Raw genomic sequence first — 17519 nt, 5'->3', positions numbered from 1 at the left:
CCTGCCTCTGCCTCCTGAGTGCTGGGATTAAAGGCGTGCGCCACCACTGCCCAGCTCTGCCTTAATTTCTTAAGTGCTGGAAATACAGGTATAGGTTGCCATGCCAAGAAATTCTTTTTTTTTTCTTGACTTCTTCTTACACCCAACTTTCTAAATTAAAATACCACAAACAGGCAATAACTTCCATATTTTATTTCCAGCCAAATGTGCTGTCTGCTCACTACCCGCACTTGATACCTCCAAACACTTCAAACTCACTATGTCCCAAATTACAAAATTGCCAATTTTTTTTCCAAACTGTTCTTCTTAGTGCTTTCCATGTCACAGTGTCCCCACTTTTCTAGTCCCTCGGGCCAGCAACCTTAGTGACCCCCTTTTCTCTTTTTCTGTTATATGCTGTAGCCCATACTCAATGTTACACTCAAGCAAATCTTTATTATTCTCATCTAAGTCACTGGCATTTCTAGCTCAGGTTAAGGCGGTGGCTTCTCAAGTCACTCTCCAACTCTCTCCTTGCCCTCAGTCCTCTACTCTGCTCTCCAGAGTGGACAGACATAAATTAAACCTAAGGGTCCACTCAAGTAAAAGCCCTTAGATTCTGCAAGTTTGAATACCTACCTTCCCAGCCACAAGCCAAAAACTTCCCAGAGACCTCATCTCCTAATACTCACTTAATTCTGCTCCACATTGGTGTATCTCCTTGGGGGCATGTCCTAGCTCTGTCCTTCACTTCCTCTGTCTATTCACATACTTATTTAACCTTTTCAATGAGGCCTTTGCTGAGTCCTTCTGGAACCTTTGTCTCCCACATCCCTTCTCTCCATTCCCGGCACACTACCTCATACTCAGCACTGCTCAACACTCAACATTTTGCCTACTTTTCCTCGTTAGTACTTAAAATCCACAAAGACACTTTTTCATGACTGCGCTCACTATTGTGTGCACATCATCTAAAAGAGTCATTGATACAGAGGAAAAGCAATGTCTGTTGGATTAATTAAGAGAACCCCCTAGAAGGGGACAAACTGGATGTATATGAAGAGATATGTTCATATAAAATAATAAAACATGTATATGATTGAGCCTATTTCAACTACATACATTGTGTATGTCTATTTAAAAGTTTGTAAGATTACAATATCAAAGTCTAACTGGAGCTGCTTCTTTGTAATGCTGTCAGTCCCAGATGACCTTAAACTCTGAGATCTCCTTGCCTTTGTCTCCATGCCAAGATCCAGGTCAAAAACTTGTATCTCCCAGCCTCAAGATTAGGATCACAGGTGAGCTTTCCAATTCTGGATTGTAGTTCATTCCAGATATAGTCACGTTGACAACCAGGAATAGCCACTACAATCTACCCCTTGTCAAATTGACATAAATAATATCTCATGTCCACATGAAACAATAACAATATGCCTAACATGACATAACAATTTCACATACAATTGTGAATGCATTTGTAAATTTACAATGGGGCAATATCCCTTGGGAACATTCTTTTAGTATCTCAATTTATATACCAATTGATGTTAAATTGGAAGAATAGGGCTGGTGAGATGGCTCAGAGGTTAAGATCACTGACTGCTCTTCCAGAGATCCTGAGTTCAAATCCCAGCAACCACATGGTGGCTCACAACCATCTGTAATGAGATTGGATGCCCTCTTCTGGAGTGTCTGAAGACAGCTACAGTGTACTTGGATATAATAAATAAATAACTTTTTTAAATTGAAAGAATAACTATACAAATGTATTCTTAACAAAACAAAACAAAACTGCAGCAGCTGCAATCAGAGTCACTACCTGATCTAGTTTTCGATAGTCANCTGTCATTCTCCATGATCCACTTGTGCTCTGCACGGGCCAGACAGGAGAGTTAAAGGGAGAGGTGGTGAGAACCACCACCCCTGCATCTTTCAAGTCCTTGTTGGTGGCACTAATCTTTGCAATTCCTCCAGGAATACAATACTGTTTTTTGATTCACTGTTTTCTTTGGCAGAAGCAACTCCAAAGGCTTCCATTTAGCCTTTCCAACCATAATAGCCCTCATTCTACAGGTCAGGGAACCAATGTGAGAATTCTGCCAATTTCTAAGTATATCAACCCCAATTATAATTCTGGAACTGGGGAAATGGCCACAAGGTGTGTTCAGGGACCTACTGTGAGTCAGACATCAGTCAAAATTCCATTAATCACCTTTCCTCCATAAATCCCTACTTTAACTGGAGGGCTTCAATGTTTCTTGGGATCTCCTGGGATCATTGTCAATTCAGAACCAGTATCCAATAGACCCTGGAAAGTCTGATTATTTCCTTTCCCATAGTGTACAGTTAGTTACCCTCATAAAAGGCTGTTTAGGTCCCTCTGGGGAAAAACTGGAGAAAGACTGACAGCAGAACTTTTAGGTGTCCTATCAAGATCCTTCCTCAGGGGAACCTGGCCACCCCTTCATTCAAGGGGATCTGGGTCTGCAAACTGGCTCAAGTCTGGAAATTGATTCACTGGCTGAGACTGCCTTTTGCCACTATCCAATGTAGCCTTTCCTTCATTTGTTTGAGAATTTTTCTGGATTATTTTTCATTCCAGATATAGTCAAGTTAACAACCAGAAATAGCCACTACTATGGGAAGCGGGGGGGTGTAGCCATGGCTGCGGCCTTGTGAGCCAAGACTGGCACCCTGGTTCACTGCCAAGCCCCGTGATTCCCTGCTTGATTACCAAAAACCTGATTATGCGCACCTGAGTGATTACCTGACGTATAGCGTCATACAGCATGATAATGAATCACTGGCCTATCAACACCCACCCTGTCTGCGTGCATGGCTCCGTATAGAATGTGCTGAATGCTGAGTGGATGATGAGGGATGAGAGTCAAGTGCAGAGGGTGGAAGGGGATAAATTGGGCGATCCCAGAATAAAGAGAGGGAAGCTGAGCTGGGGTGAGCTGTAGAGAGTAAAGGAAGCTGCAGCAGGAAGCTGTGGAAGCTGCTCAAACCCTGCCTTGGCGTATGTGTTATCTTTGCCCCACCTCTGCGGGATGGGGGTCGGAGGTGCGCATGTGCGCGGCACACTGCACCATCTTTTAATCCATTTAAAAAGTAAACACTAACATTTTTAAAATAAGGGGGGGAAGTTAACAGCCAATGTCAATTCTTAAAACCTAAGTTGTGACTGGTATCAAAAAGCTATGATGCTAAAATTTAGGAATGACTTCTTAAAAATATGATAACATATTTACTATGCAGGTAGAAAGCTTTCTTAGATGCAGACTAACAATCAAAGGCCTTTCTGGGTGCAGATGTACCTTAGTTAATGGAGTGCTTGCCTTGCTTGCACAAAGCCCTGGGCTGGCTCAATCCCCAACACTTCACAAACTGGACATGGTGGTACAAGCCTGTAATCCTTGTAATCAGGAAGTGGACGCAGGAAGATCACAAATTCAAGGCCAGGCTGGTTTTTTATATATATATATATAGCAAGTTCCGGACTAGCTGAGACTATGAGATTTGTCTTTAAGAATGGGGATGGAGAGGGTACTAAAATGAAGATAGGTTTTAATGTGCTATATACAAACCATGTACCTCTATGACTTGTCAAAAGTTAATTAAACAGAACTAACAGATACAACTATTTTACCATTCTAAAAACTTTAAGGTGAAACATTAATAATCTGAGTGAAATTCCTTCTAAAGATCATCAACTCTACACAAACTAACCCAAGTCCCTGATCATTCTCATTTCTTGGTGTCTGAGAAATCCAGAGATGGTATCAGGTAGGACACAATATCCCCAGATGTCAATCCACAAGTGGGTCTTCTGGCACAAGTCAGCTTCATTTGATGGTGAAGTGAGTTAGTATGTTCTAGCTCTAATTACTCATAAATGAAATATAATTTAAATACCAACCATTACAGGACAAAGTATACACTTTGAGCATTCAATAAATAATTGTAGAATAAATAAATAATGCAAGTTTACTTTGATGTTAGCAAAAACATGCTCTATGTCAGTGAACAGCCACAGGAAATGCATATTTCAGAGGAACTCCTGGTTAGAACACACTGATAATCTCACAAAGGCTAATCTTTAACAGCTACTTTCTGAAAAGTACTGTCTACTGGAATAGGTGAACAGGATCTTAAAATGTAGGCCATGGCAAGCACAGCCTGACAAGCGGACTTTGAAAAGTCTAATAGGAAGAGAGATAGTAATAGTCTCGTGTTTCAGTCTAAACAGAACAATGTGGGAAGATTATAAGCAAAAAAAAAAAAGATTATAAGCAATAGAAAATGTGTTTAATTCAGTTCTAGAGGCTGGGTTGCAGCGTCTGTAAGCATAATGTCTTTACAAAGTAAAAAACTAGTATTCTCCTTGGATCTTCGTAAGAAAGCATGTGTGTGCTGGTAGATACATCCCAGATTCCTGATAGCAGACTGTTAAGAGTCCCAATAGTGAAAAGTAGATTCCACACCAATTCCCTACATCAAGAACCCTTAGCAAGTAATCTGGTATTTTCTGGTCATACATAGTTCAAGAAATAGTCTCCACTTGCTAAGAAAAGTAAGAAGAAAAAAACTGCTACTGACTATACAGTCCACGTTTGGGCACATAAAAACATGCAGTCTCGTTTTACAATACAACATCTAAAATTGAAATAAAATTGAAAACAGGTGGATCTATTTAAAGATATATAATAGTGATTATATAAAGGAAAGAATTCATCAAGAAATAATTTAAATGACCAAAATGTACAAAACAGAGCCAAAATCTAAACTTACAAACCTACAATGAAAATAAATACAATAAAAATCCTCAGATTGCTACACATTGAAAAAAATATTGACTATACAGTACAACTCATCTGATATATGCTTTTTATTGTTGTTTAGTTTGTTGTTTCATCTAAAGGCTTGTGGAGCCTGGACTAGCCTCAAACTCACTAGAGAGCTGAAGCCAGCTTGAACTCCTGATTCTCCCAAATGCTGGGGTTACAAGAATGTGCCACCAAACTCAGTTCAAGCACACCATTTACTCTAGTGTAAGTGATCAGCAGGCACCGCAGCTGGCTAATCATAAACCAATCTCCACAACATCCTCCTTGCCACCTCACAGTAAAGGTTACAAAGTTAACTCTATACTCATCTAGCTTCCCTCACATCTGTGGGCAAGAAACATTAGGACACAGTGCTCAGGAAATATTCTGACACAGAGTAAGGGACAGTAGAAAAAGATTCCTTTTCCTTTAACAAAAATGTAGTACAAAGCAGGTTTGGTGGCATGCACCTAGCAACTGGGAGCCTAAAGCAGGAGGATCTGGAATTCAAAACCAGTCTGAGCTACCTGGTAGATCTAAATAGCCTATTCAAAAAAAAAATTTGATTTTAAGATGGAAGGTATGGGAGGGGATATGCTAGAGTGATTTCATATTAAAGTGATTTCATATTAAGTTCTCATCTATTTAAATCTTTAAATCAGATCTCTGCATTCTGCAGTAGTTTGAATGAGAATGGCCCCCAATTGTTGGAACTATTTGCAAAGAAGCATTAGGAGGTGTGCCCTCTTTGGAAAAAATGTATCACTAGGGCAAGTTTAGGGGTTTCAAAAGACCAAGACATTACCATTGTACCTTCCCTCTACCTCCTACTTATGGATGGAGATTTTAGTTCTCAGTTCCAGTCATGCTGTCCTGCTACAGTGGACTCAGCCCTCTGAAACCACACGCACAACTCCGTGCTTTCATTCCTAACTAAGACAGATCCCAATGTTATGGGATATACTTGGTTTACCTTTTGGTATCTTTCAAATTTCTTTTTCTTTTACTTTTTTTCTTTTTATCTATCTTTTTATTTTTGGAGACATGGTCTCACTGTATGGTCCTGGAATTCATTCTGTAGACCAGAGTGGCTTTCCAAAACTCCATCTACCTCTGCCTCTCCACGGTTGGGAATAAAGGTGTGTACTACCACATTCTTTTTGAGGCATGGTCTTAATATTTAGCCCAGGTTGGTCTTGAACTCATGCTCTTCACAGTCTGTCAAATGCTTACAAGCACAAAGTATCAAACTTAGCCTTTTCTAAAATTTGATAAATCCCCTCTGAGATGTTAATAAAAAATGCTACAGAAGTTTATTAGATATACCACTCTCTATTTTATCACCAATCCTTTTTTTTGCGGGAGGGGGGGTGTCGAGACAGGGTTTCTCTGTGTAGCCCTGGCTGTCCTAGAACTCGCTCTGTAGACCAGGTTGGCCTCGAACTCAGAAATCCGCTTGCCTCTGCCTCCCAAGTGCTGGGATTAAATAGCCGACACTGCCCGGCTATTTTATCACCAATCCTTAAATGATAATTCTTGAGTATGACATTCAATTTAGCTTCATTTTCATCCTGTTTATATTTCTGTCTTGTTCACAAAAGTCTGGGGACTTCATAAAGATTAGATTGTGCCAGTAACAATTTAAACAGCCCTTAAGAACTCAAAACAACAACTCACCCTTCGATAGCTGGCGACCTGTCGGGACGAGTACTTCCCCGAGACCTGTATCTTCTTGTCATTGGCAACCTTGGAGGCCGACTTGGTCCCCAAAAGTCAGTGTGAGTTTGATGACCTCTCTCATTGGCTCTATTATCTTGGTCCAGTGGATTGCTACTTAGAAATGGTCTAAAATCTTGTAAAATCATTGTGTGATCCAAATGGTCCCAAAGCTAGAAGGAAAAAAAAAAAAACCACATTAGTCTAGAATGTGGGAAGCTCAATCCCTTGCACTGGTTGACTGTAAACAAACAAATTTTAAAAACTTAAAATAATTTTCTACATAATAAGAGAAAAAATGCCTAGCTCCTTTCCTTAACAGTTACCTAATATCCATATCCATATGCCTTTGCACAGTCTCCCCTCCAGAAATAAGCTAAAGGTTAGCATGGCCGTCCATCCCAAGCATAACTAACAGTTCAAATCAGTGTTAGACTTAATGTTTTGTCACAGTGGCATCTGCATTCCGAAAAAAACAAATATATTTCTCCACTTGTAAAGAACACTTCATCACTATGAAGTAGAGATAGATGTCTTTAAAATACATCTCTTGACTTGACTCTGGCATCAAAGACAGGCTAGGTCAAAACTATGCCAAAGCAGTGCAGCTATGACTGATAAGAGCCCCTGTTGTACACACTTTCATCATTAATATGGGAGGGAGAGGGACTGGCTTTGGGAGAATCAATAAGCAAAGGGGAAAAGGAAAAGGAAAGTAATTTTTTAAAAAGATTGTTTTTTTAAACTATGTGTGTCTCTGTGAGTAGGTTTACACAAATGAATGCAGTGTTCAAGGAGTCAGAAGAGGGCATAGGACTCCCTGGAGCTAAGGTTGTGAGCCACAGAACACGGGTGCTGGGAACCCCACACCCATCCGCTGCAAGAGCATCGCGTGCTCCTAACTGCTGAGCCATCACTCCGGTTCAAAACAAGTTTTTTCAAAAAGAGACTCTTCTGCTTCAAAAGAATTTTATTTTCAAGTACAGAGATACAGACACCAAACCCAAGCAATACCCGACCATAGAAAGGTTAGAAGCTCACAAGTTTCACACAGCCCCTTCGGGGGCTACTGAGGGAAGCTGTGGAACCAGCTGTTTCTGTGCTTCCTATTTGTGATGAAATGAGCAGTCTGCCACGTGCTCCTACTATCAGGAACTGAGCTGTCTGTCCCACCATGCCTTCCCCGTCATGATGACCTCCAACACTCTGAAACCGTGAACCAGAATAAACCATTCTCCCCTTAAGCTGTCTCTGATAGGTGCTGTAGTCACACAGATCCAAAAGTAACTGACACAGAAACCATGTGAGCTGACTGTAAGTATATGTCAGCTGTAAGTATCATGTTAGTATCATCTGTAAGTATCATATGCTAACTGTAAGTATCATATGTTAGTATCATNATATGTTAGTATCATCTGTAAGTATCATATGCTAACTGTAAGTATCATATGTTAGTATCATCTGTAAGTATCATATGCTAACTGTAAGTATCATAAGCAACAAAGGCTTGCATTGCCTTGGGATACCACCATAGCACTCTTTTCAGTATCAATATGTCATGGATATTTTACATATTAAGATTATCAATACATGTAAAAAAGCACATGAATAAGATGTAGAGAAGATATAAGTCCATAAGTCATCTCTTCATTATCGCCCTAAAGCTACTGCAATTCTCTATGTATCCCTCTCATAACCGCCAGAAGTAAATGCTATTCAAATATTTTGTTTATAATTCACTGGTTTTATTTTCCTATTTGTTATTTTAAAATGCTTTTAGCATAAATTAATTATACATGCAGATAAAGACTTTTATCACATACACTCTCCATTACACTTTATCCCCCTTCCACTCTTGCTGGTCCCTTCCTTTTCCCAACCAGCCCCCTTCTAGTTAATGTCTCTTCCACTTTTTTTTCCTTTTGTTATTGTTTTCTTTTGTATTGTATTTTTTTGTTGACCCTCTGAGTTTTAGCACGGTTGCTCACAGGGCATACATGACATTATTTACAGACTTCCAGGCACAGGGGCACCTCACGGCAGTGCACCACTGAAGACGCTGCTTCTCCCTCTCCCTCTCCATGGGGTTCTAAGGATCCACACTCTAGTCCTCACACTTGTACAGTGAGTGCTGTGGTCACTGAGCCGTCTTCCAGCCCCGTTAACTATAAGCTTTAGATTACTGTCAACTGTTAGCACAGCAAAGAAAATGAAAAAGCCAAAGCACCTTCTGCATTAGCTTCTGGAACTTGGCTACTTGTTGGGAAATGCAAAGTGGCACCAACTAATACTAATAGTGTTTTTTTAGCCTACTTTCATGCCCAAATGACAGTGTGCCCCAACCATAGCACATAGAATAAAAGAGTACATCTCAGAACTTCCTCCAAACCAACACGAAGGATAAGAATAGCTCTAGGTCATCTGTCTCAGAGCAGACTTACACAAGCATTAAGGGAAAAGAACTCATTAACAGAACTGGGTCTTCAGGACACAACTTACTTAAATATAAACTAACTGAATGACTACAGAGTTTTAGTAAAACATTTGAAAGAATTACACAGTTTGACAAATTTGGTCTTGAAAAATAACAACAAAATAAGTTACTCTGAATAGAAGAAAAAAGACAAAGCTCCCAGTGTCATTATAAACAAGACAGAGCCGGGGCAGCTAAGTACACGTTCCACAGTGAGGACTGGGGCCTGAATGCCAGCACCCATGAACAAGCTGAATGCTCCAGCAAGCGCTTGTCTCCAGCAGGAGGACAGAGACGGGAGGGTTACTAGGCCTTGCTGGCATCGAGCGAGCCAAGAAAACTCTGACTCAATAGAAGAGGCAGAGTGTGATAAGGGTGACACCTAAGGGTCTCTTTTGGCCTCCACACATGCACACACCAGCACATTCATATGCACATGCACTCACACAGAGATGCACAAATATAAATCAACAAATCTCTTAAAATATAAATAAAAATAAACAACAGGATAGATGATGTCTTCCACTTGACAGACCATGCTCTGAGACAACGGCAATCACATCCTCCACATATTTAAATGTTAAGGTGTTCCTCAGAGCTAAACAGTTATATGACACAAGAATCTCTATAAAAACAAGAGAGCTATAAACATATCACAAAGAAACATGTACAAACATATTAATAGCAGAACTCCTAAAAGCCCGGTGTAAATGTCCAGTGTCTATAGGCTAACAGAGAGGTACACAGTAAGTCACATAGAGCTAGGCCTTAGCTAGGAGACACCCTGCCTGCTGGATACTGAAGCTGAGGGATTGATTCCAACACCAAAAGGAAAAGAATGAATGTCTGCACAATGAATGCAGCCACACAATGAAGGAAGTAATAATGCATGCTACAACATGGAGAAACTTGAAAACATTATGCTAAGTAGAAAATAACTCAGTTAGAAAAGGTCATTTATAGCTACTGATTAGTGTGGGGAAACTGTGGAGAAATAAGAAGTATAAATAGTTAAAAGATTGGGGGCTAATAGAGTTCTGGGGAGTAGAGAAAGAGTTCCTGATGTTTACTTATATGAAGTGTTTTGCAAGCACAGGACCTAAGTTCAATCTCACAAACCCACATTAAAAAGAAAAAACCTAAGTGTGAAATTATGCTAGCACTGGGAAATAGAGATAGGCAGATCCCTGGAGCTTCATGGCCAGCCAGCCTAGCCTGTTTGGTAAATTTCAGGCCAGTAGAGACCCTGTCTCAGAAGAAATGAGGGACACTGCCAAAAGAACAAAACATACACACACACACAGAGAGACAGACAGTCAGAGACACAGAAACAGAGACACACAGAGAGAGAATATGTATGTTTGAGTGCAATATGTGTGGGTGCTCTGGAATTAGTGGTAATGGCTATACAATGGTGTGAACATGCTACAACTGGGGAATTACATACTTTAAAAGAGTGAATTACATTGTATGTGACTTCCTTTCAATTTGAAAATATAACTAGACATAAAGAAACATATAGGTCCAGATACAATCCTAGCAACTTCATAACCTACTCTCATCAACAAATAGATCATCTAAACAAATTCAACACAGAAACTTCAAGGTTAAACTGTAGCACAGATCATCAAATGCGCTCATCAAATCTCTAATGAAGTCTATCGACAGCTGCAGAACACACATCCTTCTCAGTAGCCACAGAACAATAGGTCTACAGCTGTAGAGCAAACACCCTCTTCAGTGCCACAGACTCCTTCCTCCAAAGCAGATCATATCTTAGACTGAAAAAAAATTTTTTCAACAAATATAAAATAAATGAGTTTTTATATTTTGTCAGATCATAATGGAACAGGTAGAAATAAATAGCAAGAGAAACTACACATTCTATAGAAATGATAGAAACTGACACGAACTCTTGACTGATCAATGTCCCACTAAAAGATCATCGAACATAAAAGGGTCTTACAAGCAAATGAAAATGAAATTTACCAAAACCTTTGGTAAACTGTGAAGGCAGATCTAAGAGGAAATCAGATAGGTGGGAGTGGTTACATTCAAACCAGGGCTCAAATAAATGACTTGATGATGTACCTCAAGGTCTTAGAAAAAAGAGTAAGACAAATTCAAAATCAGTAGAAGAAAATAATAAAGGTAATAAAGGTGATAAAGCAGACACTAAGATAATACAAAGAACCAATGAAACATAGTTGAGAGATAAGTAAGATTGACAAACTCTTATCTAAATTCATCAAGAGAAAACACACCAATAATATTAGATTCAAAATGGGGATACACTTCAACAAATTCCAATAAAACCCTGGGGTTCACAGTGAAATACTTGAAGAAAAACTTACATTCTAAAAGACTGCAAAATCTAAAAGAGATTTCTAGATCCATATGGATGAAAATTAAACCAAGAGGCTATGTAAGCCCAGGCGTGTCAAGGCTCATGCCTGTAATCTCAGTCTTTCGGAAGCTGAAGCAAGGGGATTTCCAAGACTTTAAGGCCAATCTGAACTACAAAGTGAATTCCTGTGTAAAAATGAAAAAGAAGAGAAACAGAAAAGACCTAAACTTTCCTATAACACGCTACTGAAACAGTAATAAGTTGTCTCCAATGAAGAGGCCAGGACCAGACAAACTCACTCAATCATACCAGAACTTCAAAGAACTAGAAGTTCTCAAAAATTCAACAAAATAGAGCTGGAGAGATGGCTCAGTGGTTAAAAATACTACTGGCGTGCCGGGCGTAGTGGCGCACGCCTTTAATCCCAGCACTCAGGAGGCAGAGGCAGGTGGATTTCTGAGTTCGAGGCCAGCCTGGTCTACAAAGTGAGTTCCAGAACATCCAGGGCTACACAGAGAAACCCTGTCTCAAAAAACCTAAAAAAAAAAAAAAAACTACTGGCTGCTCTTCTAAAAGTCCTGAGTTCAATTCCCAGCACCCATGTGGCAGCTCACAACTGTCTATAATTGTAGTCACATTGGACCCAATGCCCTCTTCTGGTGTGCAGGTGTACATGCAGACAAAACATCCATATGCATAAAAGAAAAATGTTGCAAGTTTTGAAATAGGATAACCTTTTTTTAGAGTATTGATACAGTGAATTATATTAACTTATTTTTGATTGTTGAACCAACCTTACATTCTTGGGGTAAATTCTACTTAATCTTGATTTACTTCCCATTTTATATATTGCTTGGTTCTATATATTTCTTGTCAAAGTTTTATCTACTTTTTTTTACATATTTAAAAAGAGATATATAGTCTGTACTTTCCTGTCAATACCTCTATTATTTTTTCTTTTTTTCAAGACAGGGGTTCTCTGTATAGCCCTGGCTGTCCTGGACCTCTCTCTGGAGACCAGGCTGGCCTCAAACTCAGAAATGCCTGCCTCTGCCTCCCAAGTGCTGGGATTAAAGGTGTGTGCCACCACTGTGAAGCTCTCAATATCTCTATTTTAAGAACTGAAGTTACCTTTTTATTTTTGAAACGTACTTAAACACAATTATTCACAAAGTCCCTTAACATAGTAAAACCAATTTTCCATCAAGTGTATTTATACACCACACAAACACACACATACACATACACACACACACACACACACACACACACACACACACACACACACACGCATCCTTTCACATTCCAAATGTCTATCTTAGTTACTTTTCTATGGCTATGACAAAATATTATGACCAACTTATAAAAGAAAGCAGTCAATTTGGAGGGCCATGGTTCCAGAGGGTTACAGTCCTTGACCATCATGGCAGGATATATAGCACCAGGCAGGAATGGTCTTGGATCAAAACCTGAGAGCTTACTTCTGGTCCACAAGCACAAGACAGAAAGAGAAAAAGACTTAACTAGGAATGGTATGGGCTTTTTAAACCTCAGAGCACACACACCCCTAATTTTTCACACAGTTTCACCTCTTCGAGAAATCTGAGCCTATGGAAGCCATTCTCATTCAAACCACCCCATCTCACTCCCTGGCCCCTACAGGCTTACAGTCATACCAAAAAAAAAAATTGAGATGCACTCAATCCATCTTCAAAAATCTCCACAGTCTGACAGTCTCATGACTGTTTAAAAGTCTAAAGTCTCTTCTGAAACTCAAGGTAATCTCTTAATTGTAATCCCCTGTAATAGCAAAAGCAAGAGCAAATCACACACTTCCAATGTACAATACAATACACATTATCATTCCAAGATTGAGGAAAGGAAGCAAGGTGAGGAAATACTGGACCAGAACAAAACCCCAAATCCTGTGAGACCAAGTCTGATGTCGGAGGGCTTACTTAGATGCTTCATCCTCCTGGCTTTTCGGACTACAACATGCTGCTTCTCCTCCTGAGCTGTCTGCAGCTCTTCTCACATCTCTAACATCTCTGGCATCTCCAACACCCTAGGGTCTCCAACACAATCCAGATTCCACTTTCACAGCTTCATGAAATGGCCTCTCTGGTCTTCCATATGCCTGACCTCAGCATCTTTCCTTAACCATGGAGGACGATTCCATAGTTCCTATACTCCTGTATCTTTCATGGCTCTAAAGCCAGAACCACTATGCTGCCAAGTTCTGCTGCCTGCTTGGGATGCAGCCTGGCCTCTCCCTGGAATTACATTCATATAAGCTTTCCTTTGTTGTCGCTCTTTAGGAACAGATAATTCCTTAGGCCTTTTCTTTTCACAAATTGTAGGCTTAGCTACATGGGAGTCTTGCTCTGTGGCCACCACTCCCTTTTTTTTCCATTTCTCCTTATCTCTTTCAGCAGAAATCAAGGCCCCAACATTAAATTTCCTGGTTCTTTCTTGCTCCTCAAAGAGTACATTTTATACTTCTTTTTGCTCTGCTTTTTCATTTTCATTGTAAATCTGCATAAGAGTGATTGATTACTAATAATCACACATTATTAGGCCATCTTGAACTCTACCAATGGAATTAGAACAAAACTCTTCAATTTAGTCTCAGGCAAATTATTCAGATAAAGGCAAATATAGCAACATTCTTTACCAAATTATCAAAAAAATGGTCTCTAGCCCTCGGTCTCTAGCTAACGTTGTTCGTCTATGAGACCTCTTGAGCAGGGCCTTCATAGCCTACATGTCCTCAGCACTAGTCTTCCAAACTCCTACTAGGATAACCCATTGAAGTCCACTTACAGGCTTACAGCATTCAACAACTTTTCTAATTCAAAGTCACAAAGTCTTTCACATTTCTCCAAACAAGAGTATGGCCAGGCCTGTTACAGCAATATAACATTTTGTAGTACCAAGCTGTAGCTCTATAACATGATCAAGGCAACTTATAAAAGAAAGCATTTAATGGGGGGTTCATGGTTTCAAAGGATTAGAGTATTCACCCATCATGCCAGGGAGCATGGCAACAAGCAGGTAGTCATGGCCCTAGAGCAGCAGCTGACAGCTTACATCTGATGCACAAGAACAAGACAGAGAGAGAGCTAACTGGGAAGAGTGTGAGCTTTTTATATTTCAAAGCCAGTGATACACCTCCTCCAAAAAAGCCACATCTCCTAATCCTTCTCAGACAGTTCTACCAACTGCAGACAAATCTTTCAAATATATGAACCTATGGGGGTCATTCTCATTTAAACTCTCCCACATCCCAGCTGATGAAGTAAATGCTGTGATTACAGTGTCTTTATAATGGCTATAGATGACACTGAAAGGTAAACAGGGTAGCTGCTCTGTGATGGTTACAGTGACTGCTTACTTGATAGAATCTAGAATTATCTGGGACACAAGCCTCTGAGCATCCCTATGAGGCATTATATACACTAGGTTAGTAGAGGTGGGTGGCACCGTCTCATAGGCTGGGGTCCTAGACTGAAGGGAAAGAGAAACTAAACTGAGCGGCACCACCCACATCCATGTGTATCAGAGCCAATTGCCTCAATGCCCGCTGCAGACTTGCCCCGTGGTGGACCGTGAAGTCAAAATTACCCTTTCTCCTTTCGGTTGTTTTGTCAGGCTGTTTTATCGCAACAACAGGAAAAGTATCTAAGAAGGAGCTAACTTTCAGCCAGGTTTTAGATACTTGAAACTAAAACCACATCTTCATCAAGTTTTTATTAGCAAATGTAAAGAAGCAAGGAGATCCCATTTGTCACAGAAATAACACTTCTACTTAGCAATGGTGAGTAGGAAGGTTGAATAAAATCAGTTAAAAAGCTAAAAGTATAATTTAAAAGACTTGTGCTTTAAAAGGTCTAGCTCCAGAAAACAACTTCTTCAAAAAATAAAAAAAAAATAAAAAGCCAGGCATGGTGGTGCACACCTTTAATCCCAGCACTTTAAAAGCAGGAGGGGAAAGATCTCTGTGAGTTTCAGGCCAGCCTGGTCCACATAGTTAGTTTTAGGCCGACCATAACTACAAAGTTAGACCATGTCAGACACACACACACACACACACAGAGAGAGAGAGAGAGAGAGAGAGAGAGAGAGAGAGAGAATTTTTTAAAAATAATGTATTCTATAATAAGAAAACAACAATGGGACGGTAAAAGAACACAGGGCATGGCCGCTCACACCCATACCTCCCCACCCCCAGCACTACACTCCCTTAAAAAATTATAGGAAAACACAATCAAACAGGCGAAGGAAATAAAACCATCCAAGACCTAAAAATAGAAATAGAAACAATAAAGAAATCACAAAGGGAGACAATCCTGAAGTTAGAAAACCTAGGAAAGAGATCAGGAGTCAGTCATAGATGCAAGCATCACCAACAGAATACAAGAGATAGAAGAGAGAATCTCAGGTGCAGAAGATACCATAGAAAACATTGACACAACAGTCAAAGATGCAAAAAGCAAAAAGCTCCTAACCCAAAATATCCAGGAAATTCAGGATACAATGAGAAGACAAAACCTAAGGATAATAGGTATAGAAGAGAGTGAAGATTCCCAACTTAAAGGGCCAGTAAATATCTTCAACAAAATTATAGACGAAAACTTGCCTAACCAAAAGAAAGAAATGCCCATGAACATACAAGAAGCCTACAGAACTCCAAATAGACTGGACCAGAAAAGAAATTCCTCCCGTCACATAATAATCAAAACACAGGACAGTTGGTACATTTCTGTATCGGTGTCTCCCCATCCACTTTATGTGTTTAAACTTGCTCTCCAACTACACTGTAATACTGTGCAGGCAAGGCAACAAGAAATGTGCTTCCTGCCCCTACTTGTATTAGAAGCAATATGTATAAAAAGTTCTCACCTAATTCTTCAAAATCCTTGGGAATCTCAATAATACTATTATAAAGACATTTTTTCCAGCAATAAAATGCAAAACATCATTTAAAAAAAAAAAAAGTTAACCATCAGTAGACAGAGGCAGGTGGACCTCTGGAAGATGAATGTGGCCTGGTCTACAGAGTAAGTTCCAGGACAGCCAGAGCTACATAGCTACTGTCTTGAGAAAAGGAAGGGAAAGAGAGAAAAAAAGAAGGGAAAGAGAGAAAATTAAATATTGAGGCATGGTGACAAGAAAAATCTACTGAGGGAAAACTTGGCATGATTACACCTTGCCTGTCACTGCTAAGGAACATGAACTCACAACCATGACTTGTGAAAAATTAATACCTGAAGGGTAGCCCAGGTCAGATATAGTCCTACTAAAGTTAGAATGCTGACCACATATACTTTCCTTCTTACTCAATGCATTTCCTCCTTGTGAATCATACATACAAAACTGACAGATCCATCTATTTCCATTTCTAAAAGAGAACCAACGCTTAAGGAAAATCAAGTGAAGTTTCTTCTGCACATGCACAATCAGGAACAGACTGTGCTCCCAGAAATAGCACACCCTGGGAAATGCTAACAGCAAGAAGACTGCCAGGCTCACAGAGTATATAGACTTTAAATGCTTCTCAACCTATCAACAAGAAAACACAAATGAGTGTTCAAAATATGATCTGTCTGGAGTCAGGCTCACATCAACTCATCTTAAAGCAGTTAAGAACTGACTAAAAATCTTAGATATTAGCAATTACCATAGCCATGAACAAAAGGAAACATCCTAACACAATTCTTGACTATAACGTCATCAACAAGGGGGTTGGGGGGAGAGATACATTTACATCTTAAGATAATTTTCAAAAAAAGGAAAATCCAGTGATTTATGGGCTTATTAACTATGATTCTAAAATAAAAGGGAATTCTGATTATGGGATTTAACATTGAAAATTTGTTTTGGTCATATGTCAGCTTTTAGCTCCGGAAAACTGTGTGGCATCAGAGATAGATAAGTAAAAAGAAGAAAGGAAAAGTGTTTGCTGCCCAATGAGCTGGGCTTTCCCATCTGGGAAACAGCCTCTAAACAGCTACAAGCATGGAATATGAACGCCACTGAACTGTGTACTTAAAAACAGTTTAAGATAACCGGGCGAGGTGGTGCACACCTTTAATCCCAGCACTTGGGAGGCAGAGGCAGGCAGATTTCTGAGTTTGAGGCCAGCCTGGTCTACAGAGTGAGTTCCAGGACA

General features: G+C 39.8%; 1 protein-coding gene across 2 annotated transcripts in view; it reads right to left on the bottom strand.

The window, feature by feature from the left end:
* Window positions 1-17519, bottom strand: part of Rnf115 (ring finger protein 115) — a 60498-nt gene that overhangs the window by 9281 nt on the left and 33698 nt on the right. For both annotated transcript variants that reach the window (XM_021195848.2, XM_029537518.1), the window contains one exon: window positions 6489-6700. In XM_021195848.2, the coding sequence (XP_021051507.1) occupies window positions 6489-6700 (212 nt within the window). The remainder of the gene's footprint in view (window positions 1-6488; window positions 6701-17519) is intronic.

This window comes from Mus pahari, chromosome 4 (assembly GCF_900095145.1).
Source record: "Mus pahari chromosome 4, PAHARI_EIJ_v1.1, whole genome shotgun sequence".
NCBI classification, from domain to species: domain Eukaryota; kingdom Metazoa; phylum Chordata; class Mammalia; order Rodentia; family Muridae; genus Mus; species Mus pahari.
The sequence above is the reverse complement of the archived record's forward strand: the minus strand, read 5'-3'. Positions and strand labels throughout refer to the sequence as shown.